A 17726-nucleotide genomic window follows, 5' to 3' on the forward strand; every position below is an offset into this window, starting at 1 on the left:
CAGACAGGTGTGTTGTCTCTCCTGTTGAAGATCAGACAGGTGTGTTGTCTCTCCTGTTGAAGATCAGACAGGTGTGTTGTCTCTCCTGTTGAAGATCAGACAGGTGTGTTGTCTCTCCTGTTGAAGATCAGACAGGTGTGTTGTCTCTCCTGTTGAAGATCAGACAGGTGTGTTGTCTGACTGACTGTTCTGACTGACTGACTGGATCTGGAGGGACTGACTGTTTTGACTGACTGGATCTGACTGGATCTGGAGGGACTGACTGTTTTGACTGACTGGATCTGACTGGATCTGGAGGGACTGACTGTTCTGACTGACTGACTGGATCTGACTGGATCTGGAGGGACTGACTGTTTTGACTGACTGGATCTGACTGGATCTGGAGGGACTGACTGTTTTGACTGACTGGATCTGACTGGATCTGTAGGGACTGACTGTTTTGACTGACTGTTTTGACTGGATCTGGAGGGACTGACTGTTTTGACTGACTGTTTTGACTGGATCTGTAGGGACTGACTGTTTTGACTGACTGTTTTGACTGGATCTGTAGGGACTGACTGTTTTGACTGGATCTGTAGGGACTGACTGTTTTGACTGGATCTGGAGGGACTGACTGTTTTGACTGGATCTGTAGGGACTGACTGTTTTGACTGGATCTGTAGGGACTGACTGTTTTGACTGACTGTTTTGACTGGATCTGTAGGGACTGACTGTTTTGACTGGATCTGGAGGGACTGACTGTTTTGACTGACTGGATCTGGAGGGACTGACTGGATCTGGTGGGACTGACTGGATCTGGTGGGACTGACTGGATCTGGTGGGACTGACTGTTTTGACTGACTGGATCTGGTGGGACTGACTGTTTTGACTGACTGGATCTGGAGGGACTGACTGGATCTGGTGGGACTGACTGGATCTGGTGGGACTGACTGTTTTGACTGACTGGATCTGGAGGGACTGACTGTTTTGACTGACTGGATCTGGTGGGACTGACTGTTTTGACTGACTGGATCTGGAGGGACTGACTGTTTTGACTGACTGGATCTGGAGGGACTGACTGGATCTGGTGGGACTGACTGGATCTTGTGGGACTGACTGGATCTGGTGGGACTGACTGACTGGATCTGGAGGGAATGACTGTTTTGACTGACTGGATCTGGAGGGACTGACTGGATCTTATGTGACTGACTGACTGGATCTTGACTGACAGCCTAATGCTAAAGCATGTCTGTCTGTCCTACTGTCTCAGACAGAGGTGTCTAGTCTACTGTAGCTGATGGTGAAGCACGTCTGTCCTGCTGTCTCAGACAGGTGTCTAGTCTACTGTAGCTGATGGTGAAGCATGTCTGTCCTACTGTCTCAGACAGGTGTCTAGTCTACTGTAGCTGATGGTGAAGCATGTCTGTCCTACTGTCTCAGACAGAGGTGTCTAGTCTACTGTAGCTGATGGTGAAGCATGTCTGTCCTGCTGTCTCAGACAGGTGTCTAGTCTACTGTAGCTGATGGTGAAGCATGTCTGTCCTACTGTCTCAGACAGAGGTGTCTAGTCTACTGTAGCTGATGGTGAAGCATGTCTGTCCTGCTGTCTCAGACAGGTGTCTAGTCTACTGTAGCTGATGGTGAAGCATGTCTGTCCTACTGTCTCAGACAGGTGTCTAGTCTACTGTAGCTGATGGTGAAGCATGTCTGTCCTACTGTCTCAGACAGAGGTGTCTAGTCTACTGTAGCTGATGCTGAAGCATGTCTGTCCTACTGTCTCAGACAGGTGTCTAGTCTACTGTAGCTGATGGTGAAGCATGTCTGTCCTACTGTCTCAGACAGAGGTGTCTAGTCTACTGTAGCTGATGCTGAAGCATGTCTGTCCTACTGTCTCAGACAGAGGTGTCTAGTCTACTGTATTTGATGGTGAAGCATGTCTGTCCTACTGTCTCAGACAGAGGTGTCTAGTCTACTGTAGCTGATGGTGAAGCATGTCTGTCCTGCTGTCTCAGACAGGTGTCTAGTCTACTGTAGCTGATGGTGAAGCATGTCTGTCCTACTGTCTCAGACAGGTGTCTAGTCTACTGTAGCTGATGGTGAAGCATGTCTGTCCTGCTGTCTCAGACAGGTGTCTAGTCTACTGTAGCTGATGCTGAAGCATGTCTGTCCTACTGTCTCAGACAGAGGTGTCTAGTCTACTGTAGCTGATGGTGAAGCATGTCTGTCCTACTGTCTCAGACAGAGGTGTCTAGTCTACTGTAGCTGATGGTGAAGCATGTCTGTCCTACTGTCTCAGAGGTGTCTAGTCTACTGTAGCTGATGGTGAAGCATGTCTGTCCTGTCTCAGATAGAGGTGTCTAGTCTACTGTAGCTGATGGTGAAGCATGTCTGTCCTACTGTCTCAGACAGGTGTCTAGTCTACTGTAGCTGATGCTGAAGCATGTCTGTCCTACTGTCTCAGACAGAGGTGTCTAGTCTACTGTAGCTGATGGTGAAGCATGTCTGTCCTACTGTCTCAGACAGAGGTGTCTAGTCTACTGTAGCTGATGGTGAAGCATGTCTGTCCTGTCTCAGATAGAGGTGTCTAGTCTACTGTAGCTGATGCTGAAGCATGTCTGTCCTACTGTCTCAGACAGAGGTGTCTAGTCTACTGTAGCTGATGGTGAAGCATGTCTGTCCTGTCTCAGATAGAGGTGTCTAGTCTACTGTAGCTGATGGTGAAGCATGTCTGTCCTACTGTCTCAGACAGAGGTGTCTAGTCTACTGTAGCTGATGGTGAAGCATGTCTGTCCTGCTGTCTCAGACAGAGGTGTCTAGTCTACTGTAGCTGATGGTGAAGCATGTCTGTCCTACTGTCTCAGACAGAGGTGTCTAGTCTACTGTAGCTGATGCTGAAGCATGTCTGTCCTGCTGTCTCAGACAGAGGTGTCTAGTCTACTGTAGCTGATGGTGAAGCATGTCTGTCCTACTGTCTCAGACAGGTGTCTAGTCTACTGTAGCTGATGGTGAAGCATGTCTGTCCTGCTGTCTCAGACAGAGGTGTCTAGTCTACTGTAGCTGATGGTGAAGCATGTCTGTCCTACTGTCTCAGACAGGTGTCTAGTCTACTGTAGCTGATGCTGAAGCATGTCTGTCCTGTCTCAGACAGAGGTGTCTAGTCTACTGTAGCTGATGGTGAAGCATGTCTGTCCTACTGTCTCAGACAGAGGTGTCTAGTCTACTGTAGCTGATGCTGAAGCATGACTGTCCTACTGTCTCAGACAGGTGTCTAGTCTACTGTAGCTGATGGTGAAGCATGTCTGTCCTACTGTCTCAGACAGGTGTCTAGTCTACTGTAGCTGATGCTGAAGCATGTCTGTCCTACTGTCTCAGACAGAGGTGTCTAGTCTACTGTAGCTGATGGTGAAGCATGTCTGTCCTGCTGTCTCAGACAGGTGTCTAGTCTACTGTAGCTGATGGTGAAGCATGTCTGTCCTGTCTCAGATAGAGGTGTCTAGTCTACTGTAGCTGATGGTGAAGCATGTCTGTCCTGCTGTCTCAGATAGAGGTGTCTAGTCTACTGTAGCTGATGGTGAAGCATGTCTGTCCTACTGTCTCAGACAGAGGTGTCTAGTCTACTGTAGCTGATGCTGAAGCATGTATGTCCTACTGTCTCAGACAGGTGTCTAGTCTACTGTAGCTGATGCTGAAGCATGTCTGTCCTAGACAGAGGTGTCTAGTCTACTGTAGCTGATGGTGAAGCATGTCTGTCCTACTGTCTCAGACAGAGGTGTCTAGTCTACTGTAGCTGATGGTGAAGCATGTCTGTCCTGCTGTCTCAGACAGGTGTCTAGTCTACTGTAGCTGATGGTGAAGCATGTCTGTCCTACTGTCTCAGACAGAGGTGTCTAGTCTACTGTAGCTGATGGTGAAGCATGTCTGTCCTACTGTCTCAGACAGGTGTCTAGTCTACTGTAGCTGATGGTGAAGCATGTCTGTCCTACTGTCTCATTCAAAGCCTTGACTTTACCACTCAGGATGGAAGTTTCCACCTCTACTATTTTTGCCATGTAATGTTGTTAAAACAAAATCATATTTAACAAAAAGTGAATTACTTAGCCACATTTTTTGCAGTATTACTTTAGTGCCTTGTTGCAAACCGGATGCATATTCATATTATGTGCAGGCTTCCTTTTCACTAGATTAGTATCGCGGATTAACAACAAATGTTGCTACTGAGGAACCATTTTGGGTTTCAGTAGAACTTTTTTATGAGTGCAGCTTTTAGTGAGATCTTTTAATGCTTTTTAATATTTACATTTCAGTCCCCCAAACATATTCATTATATAAATAAGCATGTTTAATTTTGTCTGGGTTACCATTCCAAAATAAATGTAAATATTATTTGCTCATATGTCATTTGAAAGATGAGTAGTCTGGTGTAGATAGCGTCATTAGTGAATACATAAACTGTGATATGATTGGAGTTAAACGGTGTGATTTAAAAAATAAATAAGTTAAGAAACTTGAGTCATCTGCATATATTAACACTTGTTTTTAGTCTATGATTTTGTAAACCCTTGATGTTATTGTTCGATCTAAACTTAAGAGAGCATTTCAATGGCCAGAACAAATACATATGGAGACAACGGACAACCTTGTTTAACTCCTCTGGTCCGTTCAATACTTTCTGAGAAGTAACCATTTATTTCTATGATTTTAAATCTTGGTGTTGCTGTACATGACTTTAACCTGTTGTACAAGAGATTCCCCCAGATTTATCAAAGGTCTTTTTCGAAGTTGTTCTATTCGCTCCGCATTTTGTCAGGAGTTTTGCATCACAGCAATGAAGTGTAAAGGGGCCTCCAATTTATTATTATTATTTTTTTTTTTTCTGGACTGGGTCCTGTTTCAGTAATAATGAAATCAGACTTTCCTGTTGAGTGTCTGATAATGTTTTTACAGGAGTGGTTAGAACACACTAATAATGGATCTTTGAGTAGATCAAAGGTTTGATATACAGTTGAAGTTGGAAGTTTACTTGCACTTAGGTTGGAGTCATTAAAACTCATTTTTCAACCACTCCACAAATTTCTTGTTAACAAACTATAGTTTTGGCAAGTTGGTTAGGACATGTACTGTGTGCATGACACAAGTAAATTTTCCAACAATTGTTTACAGACAGATCATTTCACTTATAATTCACTGTATCACAATTCCAGTGGGTCAGAAGTTTACATACACTAAATTGACTGTGCCTTTTTAAACAGCTTGGAGGATTGTAACGCTGCTGTGTTTTTCCTGTGCGTTTGACTCCCTCTGTGTGTGTGTTCTCAGGGTGAGCCGTTCAGAGATGTGATGAGGAGGATTCAGAGCATGCTGGAAATCCAGGAGAAAGAGTTTGAGAAGGTCAGTACTTTCTACCCCGTCTTCAATCCCTCTCTCCTCCTCCCTCGCCTCTCTCCTCCTCCCTCTCGCCATTGCTCTCTTTCCAGGGTGTCCACTAAAACTACTGACGACATTGCCCTCTTACCGAAGCAATTTTGATAAAGTCGGTAATTTCGATGATTAGGCTACACAACTGCATATTCTTTGTGTTCTAAAAACCATTATTTGGACAACAGTAATGTACAATTAATCTGCTTCCTGCAATGCCAGTATCTGCCCAGACCTTGGCTGCATTCCAAACACTTAAAAGACACACCCTCTCCCCTCAGCCCTCAAATGAAGTGGAAACTTTAATGATTTAGATTTTTAAATGGACCGCCCTTGTCCGGAAATTTGTCTCATCCCGCAATTGTGTTTTCAGCCACCAGTAGCTTGTGGATGATTTATATGTGTTACAGTCAATTATGAGTGCATGTCTACTTATATTAACTAATATAATTATTCATATACACCTACTGTATGAAAGCTAGCAAATTGAATTAGCTAGCTAACGTTAGCCTGCCTAGCTGGAACTTCTGAATAAGGAAAATGTTTATTTCTACCATTTCCAAATGCGAACCAAACAGAAACATCATTACTTTTACGAGACGTGTTTGACCCGTCGTGTGCATTAGCAGCACATTTTGCTACGCGTTTTACATTCGTTTTTTTACTTAAACTTGTATGTTGACTTCTCCGTATTGACGGTGAGGTTAAAGTTTCGGCTGACTATTCTTAGAGGGGATGTACCACCATGGTGAATTGAATTATGGGATGTTTCAGGCCCCTGACGTCAACATAATTGTACACTCGCAAACGGGGAGTCCCCCAAGAGCATAAAGCGAGGGTACCGTAGACAAGGGTGTGTCTTTTATGAGTCTGAAACCTAGCCCTTGTTTCTCTGCTGGCTCCCACTCCCACTTAGCACACAGTGTGAAGGGAGCGTTTTGATACACACAATCATACTGACAGTTGAGCGACGGTTTGAAATGGAATTGCAGCGAAGACCGTTGTTAAATGCCCACTAAAACGCGGCTAGCCATCTATAGCCTAGCCGCTATGCTGCTACATCCATCAGCCATCTATAGCCTAGCCGCTATGCTGCTACATCCATCAGCCATCTATAGCCTAGCAGCTATGATGCTACATCCGTCAGCCATCTATAGACTAGCCGCTATGATGCTACATCCGTCAGCCATCTATAACCTAGCCACTATGCTGCTACATCCATCAGCCATCTATAGCCTTCGCGGCTACATCCATCAGCCATCTGACCTGTTGAGTGATGAGCAGTTATAACCAGGAGGGCGGAGTATAAACTACTTTATGACCTGTTATAACCAGGAGGGAGGAGTATAAACCCCTTACTGAATACTCACTGTGTTCTTTGTTTTGTCTGCAGTTCAAGTTTGCGATCGTGATGATGGGCCGGCATCAGCACATCACTGAGGATGAGTACGAGGTCAACCTGAAAGACTTCCAGCCACAGCCAGGTACGGTACTACTAACTACTAGTTTTGCACGGTATGCCAAAACTTTGGTACTCTTTTGAACACTAGACCATGAAAGACGGGTCGGTACTACAATTTCTGTTACTTTCGAAACTTCTGTCCAATGTCGTGGACGGATTGAGAGGATCCAGTCTGTCTCTTCTCTAGGGGGGGCGGTAGCTAGCCAGGTTACTTGTCTTCTCTAGGGGGCGGTAGCTAGCCAGGCTACTTGTCTTCTCTAGAGGGGGCGGTAGCTAGCCAGGCTACTTGTCTTCTCTAGAGGGGCGGTAGCTAGCCAGGCTACTTGTCTTCTCTAGAGGGGCGGTAGCTAGCCAGGCTACTTGTCTTCTCTAGAGGGGCGGTAGCTAGCCAGGCTACTTGTCTTCTCTAGGGGGCGGTAGCTAGCCAGGCTACTTGTCTTCTCTAGGGGCGGTAGCTAGCCAGGCTACTTGTCTTCTCTAGGGGGCGGTAGCTAGCCAGGCTACTTGTCTTCTCTAGAGGGGCGGTAGCTAGCCAGGCTACTTGTCTTCTCTAGGGGAGGTAGCTAGCCAGGCTACTTGTCTTCTCTGGGGCGGTAGCTAGCCAGGCTACTTGTCTTCTCTAGAGGGGCGGTAGCTAGCCAGGCTACTTGTCTTCTCTAGAGGGGCGGTAGCTAGCCAGGTTACTTGTCTTCTCTAGGGGGCGGTAGCTAGCCAGGCTACTTGTCTTCTCTAGAGGGGGCGGTAGCTAGCCAGGCTACTTGTCTTCTCTAGGGGGCGGTAGCTAGCCAGGCTACTTGTCTTCTCTAGGGGGCGGTAGCTAGCCAGGCTACTTGTCTTCTCTAGAGGGGGCGGTAGCTAGCCAGGCTACTTGTCTTCTCTAGGGGGCGGTAGCTAGCCAGGCTGCCTGTCTTCTCTAGGGGGCGGTAGCAAGCCAGCAGTCCTGAGCAGAGCGTTGCACCCTGGGAAATGAAATGCACTCTGGGAATCTTAGTATGCTGTGTAAATTAGATTGTATTTCTATGTCATGTAGACTATTGCAATATGGAAGCTTCAGAAATGAGTTTCAATGTGTGTTTTGTCATTTTGGACCTAAACTATTCATTTAATACATTCAATTATTTAGCTGTTATGAATTATAGGTCTAATGTGATTTGACATAATATTATGGCCATAGATGAACAAATGAACCCCGTCTCAAATTACATGTAGTTGTACAATTATTTAGTGTGCGGAGTTTCTGATATGGGTTTGGATCAGGAACATGGTGTTCTATTTGTACAAGAAATGGAATGTAGAGGAGAAGATATTCTGTGTTGTTGATAACCAGTAGAAAGAACCAAATATCAGCCCAGTGGTTATTCTGGGACTGTTAGCTAATACGCTTTATTATGTTGTTGCTGTGGTATTGTGGCACTACTGCTAACTACTAACTACCGCTGCTGCTACTACTACTACTACTTCTACTACTAACTACCGCTGCCACTTCTACTGCTAACTACTAACTACTGCTGCTACTACTACTACTACTACTTCTACTACGAACTACCGCTGCCACTTCTACTGCTAACTACTAACTACTACTGCTGCTACTACTACTACTTCTACTACGAACTACCGCTGCCACTTCTACTACTAACTACCGCTGCCACTTCTACTGCTAACTACTAACTACTACTGCTGCTACTACTACTACTTCTACTATGAACTACCGCTGCCACTTCTACTGCTAACTACCGCTGCCACTTCTACTGCTAACTACTAACTACTGCTGCTACTACTACTGCTAACTACCGCTGCCTCTTCTACTACTAACTACCGCTGCCACTTCTACTGCTAACTACCGCTGCCACTTCTACTGCTAACTACCGCTGCCACTTCTACTGCTAACTACCGCTGCCACTTCTACTACTAACTACCGCTGCCACTTCTACTGCTAACTACCGCTGCCACTTCTACTACTAACTACCGCTGCCACTTCTACTACTAACTGCCACCACTACTACTAACTACCGCTGCCTCTTCTACTACTAACTACCGCTGCCTCTTCTACTACTAACTACCGCTGCCACTACTACTACTAACCACCGCTGCCACTTCTACTACTAACTACCGCTGCCACTTCTACTACTAACTACCGCTGCCACTTCTACTACTAACTACCGCGGCCACTTCTACTACTAACTACCGCTGCCACTTCTACTACCATCTACCGCTGCCACTTCTACTACCATCTACCGCTGCCACTACTACTACTACTAACTACCGCTGCCACTACTACTACTAACTACCGCTGCCACTTCTACTACTAACTACCGCTGTCACCTCTACTACTAACTACCGCTGTCACCTCTACTACTAACTACCGCTGCCACCTCTACTACTAACTACCGCTGCCACCTCTACTACTAACTACCGCTGCCACTTCTACTCCTAACTACCGCTGCCACTTCTACTCCTAACTACCGCTGCCACTTCTACTCCTAACTACCGCTGCCACTTCTACTACTAACTACCGCTGCCACTACTACTACTAACTACCGCTGCCACCACTACTACTAACTACCGCTGCCACCTCTACTACTAACTACCGCTGCCACCTCTACTACTAACTACCGCTGCCACCTCTACTACTAACTACCGCTGCCACCTCTACTACTAACTACCGCTGCCACCTCTACTACTAACTACCGCTGCCACTTCTACTACTAACTACCGCTGCCACTTCTACTACTAACTACCGCTGCCACTTCTACTACTAACTACCGCGGCCACTTCTACTACTAACTACCGCTGCCACTTCTACTACTAACTACCGCTGCCACTTCTACTACCATCTACAGCTGCCACTACTACTACTACTACTAACTACCGCTGCCACTACTACTACTAACTACCGCTGCCACTTCTACTACTAACTACCGCTGCCACCTCTACTACTAACTACCGCTGCCACCTCTACTACTAACTACCGCTGCCACTTCTACTACTAACTACCGCTGCCACTTGTACTACTAACTACCGCTGCCACTTCTACTACTAACTACCGCTGCCACTTGTACTACTAACTACCGCTGCCACTTGTACTACTAACTACCGCTGCCACTTGTACTACTAACTACCGCTGCCACTTCTACAACTAACTACCGCTGCCACTTCTACTACATTTACATTTACATTTAAGTCATTTAGCAGACGCTCTTATCCAGAGCGACTTACAAATTGGTGAATTCACCTTCTGACATCAGTGGAACAGCCACCATCTACCGCTGCCACTACTACTACTACTAACTACCGCTGCCACCTCTACTACTAACTGCCGCTGCCACTTCTACTACTAACTACCGCTGTCACCTCTACTACTAACTACCGCTGCCACTTCTACTCCTAACTACCGCTGCCACTTCTACTACTAACTACCGCTGCCACTACTACTACTAACTACCGCTGCCACTACTACTACTACTACTAACTACCGCTGCCACCACTACTACTAACTACCGCTGCCACCTCTACTACTAACTACCGCTGCCACCTCTACTACTAACTACCGCTGCCACCTCTACTACTAACTACCGCTGCCACCTCTACTACTAACTACCGCTGCCACTACTACTACTACTACTAACTACCGCTGCCACTTCTACTACTAACTACCGCTGCCACCTCTACTACTAACTACCGCTGCCACTTCTACTACTAACTACCGCTGCCACCTCTACTACTAACTACCGCTGCCACCTCTACTACTAACTACCGCTGCCACCTCTACTACTAACTACCGCTGCCACCTCTACTACTAACTACCGCTGCCACCTCTACTACTAACTACCGCTGCCACCTCTACTACTAACTACCGCTGCCACCTCTACTACTAACTACCGCTGCCACCTCTACTACTAACTACCGCTGCCACCTCTACTACTAACTACCGCTGCCACCTCTACTACTAACTACCGCTGCCACCTCTACTACTAACTACCGCTGCCACCTCTACTACTTACCACCGCTGCCACCTCTACTACTAACTACCGCTGCCACTTCTACTACTAACTACCGCTGCCACCTCTACTACTAACTACCGCTGCCACCTCTACTACTAACTACCGCTGCCACTTCTACTACTAACTACCGCTGCCACTTCTACTACTAACTACCGCTGCCACTTCTACTACTAACTACCGCTGCCACTTCTACTACTAACTACCGCTGCCACTTCTACTACTAACTACCGCTGCCACTTCTACTACTAACTACCGCTGCCACTTCTACTACTAACTACCGCGGCCACTTCTACTACTAACTACCGCTGCCACTTCTACTACTAACTACCGCTGCCACTTCTACTACCATCTACAGCTGCCACTACTACTACTACTAACTACCGCTGCCACTACTACTACTAACTACCACTGCCACCTCTACTACTAACTACCGCTGTCACTTGTACTACTAACTACCGCTGCCACTTGTACTACTAACTACCGCTGCCACTTGTACTACTAACTACCGCTGCCACTTGTACTACTAACTACCGCTGCCACTTGTACTACTAACTACCGCTGCCACTTGTACTACTAACTACCGCTGCCACTTGTACTACTAACTACCGCTGCCACTTGTACTACTAACTACCGCTGCCACTTGTACTACTAACTACCGCTGCCACTTCTACTACTAACTACCGCTGCCACTTCTACAACTAACTACCGCTGCCACTTCTACTACATTTACATTTAAGTCATTTAGCAGACGCTCTTATCCAGAGCGACTTACAAATTGGTGAATTCACCTTCTGACATCAGTGGAACAGCCACCATCTACCGCTGCCACCTCTACTACTAACTACCGCTGCCACCTCTACTACTAACTACCGCTGCCACCTCTACTACTAACTACCGCTGCCACCTCTACTACTAACTACCGCTGCCACCTCTACTACTAACTACCGCTGCCACCTCTACTACTAACTACCGCTGCCACCTCTACTACTAACTACCGCTGCCACCTCTACTACTAACTACCGCTGCCACCTCTACTACTAACTACCGCTGCCACCTCTACTATTAACTACCGCTGCCACCTCTACTATTAACTACCGCTGCCACCTCTACTACTAACTACCGCTGCCACCTCTACTACTAACTACCGCTGCCACCTCTACTACTAACTACCGCTGCCACTTCTACTACTAACTACCGCTGCCACTTCTACTACTAACTACCGCTGCCACTTCTACTACTAACTACCGCTGCCACCACTAACTACCGCTGCCACCACTAACTACCGCTGCCACCACTAACTACCGCTGCCACCACTAACTACCGCTGCCACCACTAACTACCGCTGCCACCACTAACTACCGCTGCCACTTGTACTACTAACTACCGCTGCCACCACTAACTACCGCTGCCACTTGTACTACTAACTACCGCTGCCACTACTACTACTAACTACCGCTGCCACTACTACTACTAACTACCGCTGCCACTTCTACTCCTAACTACCGCTGCCACCTCTACTCCTAACTACCGCTGCCACCTCTACTCCTAACTACCGCTGCCACCTCTACTCCTAACTACCGCTGCCACCTCTACTCCTAACTACCGCTGCCACCTCTACTCCTAACTACCGCTGCCACTACTAACTACCGCAGCCTCTTCTACTACTAACTACCGCTGCCACTACTACTACTAACTACCGCTGCCACTTCTACTACCACCACCAGGCTTCCTCTCTCTCAGAATGTGAACTATGTGTTGTGGTATTGTGACACTACTACCACCACTACTACTACTGCTAACTACTACTACTAACACTACCAACTACCACCACCACCAGGCTTCCTCTCTCTCAGAATGTTAACTATGTGCTGTGGTTTTGTGACACTACTACCACCCACCACCAGGCTTCCTCTCTCTCAGAATGTTAACTATATGCTGTGGTATTGTGACACTACTACCACCACCACCAGGCTTCCTCTCTCTCAGAATGTTAACTATGTGCTGTGGTATTGTGACACTACTACCACCACCAGGCTTCCTCTCTCTCAGAATGTTAACTATGTGCTGTGGTATTGTGACACTACTACCACCACCACCACCAGGCTTCCTCTCTCTCAGAATGTTAACTATGTGCTGTGGTTTTGTAACATCCCTCTTCTCCCCTCTAGGTAACATGTCCCACCCTCGACCCTGGTTAGGCCTGGACCACTTCAACAAAGCCCCGAAGAGAGGTCGCTATACCTACCTGGAGAAAGCTATCAAGATCCACAACTGAGCAACCCTCCTCTCCCCTCTTCCTCCTCCCTCTTCCTCCTCCCTCTTCCTCCTCCCTCTTCCTCAACCCTCTTCCTCTTTTCTACCTCCTCTCTCTCTTCCTCCTCTCTCCTCTTCCTCATCCCTCTTCCTCCTCTCTTCTTTCTCCTCTTCCTCCTCTCTTCTCTCTCCTCTCCCTCCTCTCTCCTCTCCCTCCTCTCTCCTCTCCCTCCTCTCTCCTCTTCCTCCTCTCTCCTCTTCCTCCTCTCTCCTCTTCCTCCTCTCTCCTCTTCCTCCTCTCTCCTCTTCCTCCTCTCTCCTCTTCCTCCTCTCTCTCTCCTTTCTCCTTAACCCACCATAACCACAGCCTGTAACCAACCAAGTGTCTGTGCCCCACCTCTAACACCTTCCACAGACAGACACCGTGATGTCTCCTGTCACACGGATCCATCCATCCATTAGCAGGCTGCTGATGATGATGATGAATACTATACCACCCCTTCCACCCAAACCCCCTCTCCCCCTTCCTCCCCCCACCACCGCCCTTCTACTGTTTTTGAGGCTGTTAGGTTTTTGGCTTCTCTAAACTCCGACTGCCTATTTTTGTCTGGATGAAAGAAATTAAATTGGAGAAAGGACAGGAAGATGAACTTGACTTTTTCCTGGTTTATTTTGTTTTTAATAATAAGAGTTGTTTGAAAACGTCAAGAGCGCTGCTGCGTATAGTGGTGGTGGTGGGGGGGGGGGCAGAGAAAAGAGATAGGCGACATCATTAGCAGAAACCAAGAAGGATGATCTGGTCTTTTAAAGAAGAGAACCAGTTGCAGAAGGGTTGAAGCTTGAGACTAGTATTTCTGATGTGATCCTCTTCATATCCCCCCCCTTCTCCTTTAGTCAACTAGTCAGTGTTTCCATCTTTAAAAAAAAAAAAAAAAATCAGTTTTTGTCTTTTTTTCTGCAATATCTTCTTGTATAATAAATTTAAAACCCACAGCATCTGTTTAAAATAAATGTAAAAAGAGAAGAAGTGGTCTGTACTTTCATCGTGCACGTTGACGCTCCATATCAAAGCCGTTTCTCACGACTGGTAAACGGCAACTTTGGTCCTACTTATGATTTTAATGTTGCCCTTCCTCTCCTCTTTTCCTGCCCTGTTATGTTCCCTCCATCCCTGAGGGTTTGTGATGGGCTGTACCTCTAGTGTTGGGGGTGTTTGACTGAGGGTTTGTGTTGGGGGAGTTTGACTGAGGGTTTGTGTTGGGGGAGTTTGACTGAGGGTTTGTGATGGGCTGTACCTCCTCTAGTGTTTGGGGAGTTTGACTGAGGGTTTGTGTTGGGGGAGTTTAACTGAGGGTTTGAGATGGGCTGTACCACCTCTGGTGTTGGGGGTGTTTGACTGAGTAGCGCTGCTTTAGTAGGAAGCTTCGGCCGTTAGTGAGCCCTCTGGTTTCACCATATATACACAGAACCAGTGTTACTATAATTATTATTAGAACAACAAACACACTGACCTTTTTTCTTAAGCACAGATGGAATGCCCTCCCTCCTCCCTAAAAGCCCATCATAGTTGGCTTTGTGAAGAGATTTGAAATTGTGTGTATATATTTAAAAAAAATAAAAACACAAAAAAAAACATGTGAAATGAGAAACACAGAACGATGTTATTGGTTGGCTACAAACTGAGAAGATTCAGGTGTTCATATTTCTTGTGTATTTTTTTTTTTTTTTAGGGGTTCCTTGATTCTTTAGATTCTTGTTTTGGTTCTGTTTTAGGGGGTTCCTTGATTCTTTAGATTCTTGTTTTGGTTCTGTTTTCTCCTGTTTTGTTTTAACTAACGGCACCCGTTGGTTCTGATAGTGATGTTAAGGGTTAAGATAACGAGCTGCGCTACTGACCGGTGGGATTAGGGTTCAGAAATTATAACTTTTCCCCCCCAAAAAACTCAGGTTTTCCACACATCCCAGTTGGAGGATTCCAGACTACCTGCGTATACTCCTCTGATTCAGAGGAATCATCCAACAGGGATTTCTGGAAAACCCAGGGAATTCTGGGAAAAAAAGTTACTGGAGTTTTGTCACCCTAGATGATGAGATCAGGGCCCGTTATCCACAAAGAGTCTTTGATTTAGGAGTGCTGATCTAGGATCTGTCCGTACAAGCTTATTCCTTTACGATCTAAAAAGGCCAAACTGCTGCTAGACCAGCTCTACTATCCCGAGACTCTTGGCGGATACGGGCCCAGATCAACGCCCTTGTTCCTCCTTGATTGGGTGTGTTTCCAGTTGAAGCTCGTCCCTGTAGCAGCAGTGTACCACAACTACTCCTGTATATTGCCTTTTTTTTTTTGTTTTTTTTTTGCTGGAAAATGTATGTTGAATAAAATTTTCTATAAAAACATGTGCGCTCGCTGCCAGTCCCGTCTGAGTCGAGTTAAAACCAGGTTTTATATGGAGTGAGTGTATATAGACAGAGCGGACAGAACATGACGTTGACTGACCAGGTGAAATACTTTGATCCCTTATTGATGTCGCTTCAATCGGTGTAGATGAAGGGGAGGAGGCCTGGTTAAAGATGAAGGGGAGGAGGCCTGGTTAAAGAGGAAGGGGAGGAGGCCTGGTTAAAGAGGAAGGGGAGGAGGCCTGGTTAAAGAGGAAGGGGAGGAGACCAGGTTAAAGAGGAAGGGGAGGAGACCAGGTTAAAGAGGAAGGGGAGGAGACCAGGTTAAAGAGGAAGGGGAGGAGACCAGGTTAAAGAGGAAGGGGAGGAGACCGGGTTAAAGAGGAAGGGGAGGAGACCTGGTTAAGAGGAAGGGGAGGAGACCTGGTTAAAGAGGAAGGAGGAGACCTGGTTAAAGAGGAAGGGGAGGAGACCTGGTTAAAGAGGAAGGGGAGGAGACCTGGTTAAAGAGGAAGGGGAGGAGACCTGGTTAAAGAGGAAGGGGAGGAGACCAGGTTAAAGATGAAGGGGAGGAGACCTGGTTAAAGATGAAGGGGAGGAGACCTGGTTAAAGAGGAAGGGAGGAGACCTGGTTAAAGAGGAAGGAGGAGACCTGGTTAAAGAGGAAGGGGAGGAGACCTGGTTAAAGAGGAAGGGGAGGAGACCTGGTTAAAGAGGAAGGGGAGACCTGGTTAAGAAGGGAGGAGACCTGGTTAAAGAGGAAGGGGAGGAGACCTGGTTAAAGAGGAAGGGGAGGAGACCTGGTTAAAGATGAAGGGGAGGAGACCTGGTTAAAGAAGGATTTTTAAGACTACAGACAACTGAGACATAGATTGTGTATGTGTCGCCATTCAGAGGGTGAATTCACAAGACAAAAGATTAGGTGCGTTTGAACGGGGGTCTGGTAGTAGATGACAGGCGCACCGGTTTGTGTCAAGAAATGCAAATCTGCTTTTCACACTCAGCAGATTCCTGTGTGTACCAAGAATGGTCCCCCACCTAAAGGACATCCAGCCAACTGGACACAACTGTGGGAAGTATTGGAGTCAACATGGGCCAGCATCCCTGTGGAACGCTTTCAACACCTTGTAGAGTCAACATGGGTCAGCATCCCTGTGGAACGCTTTCAACACCTTGTAGAGTCAACATGGGCCAGCATCCCTGTGGAACGCTTTCAACACCTTGTAGAGTCAACATGGGCCAGCATCCCTGTGGAACGCTTTCTCCACCCTGTAGAGTCAACATGGGCCAGCATCCCTGTGGAACGCTTTCAACACCCTGTAGAGTCAACATGGGCCAGCATCCCTGTGGAACGCTTTCAACACCTTGTAGAGTCAACATGGGCCAGCATCCCTGTGGAACGCTTTCAACACCTTGTAGAGTCAACATGGGCCAGCATCCCTGTGGAACGCTTTCAACACCTTGTAGAGTCAACATGGGGCAGCATCCCTGTGGAAGGCTTTCAACACCTTGTAGAGTCAACATGGGTCAGCATCCCTGTGGAACGCTTTCAACACCTTGTAGAGTCAACATGGGCCAGCATCCCTGTGGAACGCTTTCAACACCTTGTAGAGTCAACATGGGGCAGCATCCCTGTGGAACGCTTTCTCCACCCTGTAGAGTCAACATGGGCCAGCATCCCTGTGGAACGCTTTCTCCACCCTGTAGAGTCAACATGGGCCAGCATCCCTGTGGAACGCTTTCAACACCTTGTAGAGTCAACATGGGCCAGCATCCCTGTGGAACGCTTTCAACACCTTGTAGAGTCAACATGGGCCAGCATCCCTGTGGAACGCTTTCAACACCTTGTAGAGTCAACATGGGCCAGCATCCCTGTGGAAGGCTTTCGCCACCTAGTAGAGTCAACATGGGCCAGCATCCCTGTGGAACGCTTTCTCCACCCTGTAGAGTCAACATGGGCCAGCATCCCTGTGGAACGCTTTCAACACCTTGTAGAGTCAACATGGGCCAGCATCCCTGTGGAACGCTTTCAACACCTTGTAGAGTCAACATGGGGCAGCATCCCTGTGGAACGCTTTCTCCACCCTGTAGAGTCAACATGGGCCAGCATCCCTGTGGAACGCTTTCAACACCTTGTAGAGTCAACATGGGCCAGCATCCCTGTGGAACGCTTTCTCCACCCTGTAGAGTCAACATGGGCCAGCATCCCTGTGGAACGC

At 47.2% G+C, this 17726-nt stretch overlaps 1 protein-coding gene across 2 annotated transcripts in view; it reads left to right on the forward strand.

The window, feature by feature from the left end:
• LOC135536968 (ubiquitin carboxyl-terminal hydrolase 7) overlaps nt 1-15509 on the forward strand; it is an 87128-nt gene extending 71619 nt beyond the window's left edge. For both annotated transcript variants that reach the window (XM_064963186.1, XM_064963185.1), the window contains exons 29-31: nt 5296-5367; nt 6788-6878; nt 13026-15509. In XM_064963186.1, coding sequence (XP_064819258.1) covers nt 5296-5367; nt 6788-6878; nt 13026-13132 — 270 coding nt within the window. In that variant the 3' untranslated portion in view covers nt 13133-15509. The remainder of the gene's footprint in view (nt 1-5295; nt 5368-6787; nt 6879-13025) is intronic.
• Nucleotides 15510-17726: the final 2217 nt, after the last annotated feature.

The sequence above is a fragment of the Oncorhynchus masou genome, unplaced genomic scaffold (genome assembly GCF_036934945.1).
Source record: "Oncorhynchus masou masou isolate Uvic2021 unplaced genomic scaffold, UVic_Omas_1.1 unplaced_scaffold_690, whole genome shotgun sequence".
NCBI lineage: Eukaryota > Metazoa > Chordata > Actinopteri > Salmoniformes > Salmonidae > Oncorhynchus > Oncorhynchus masou.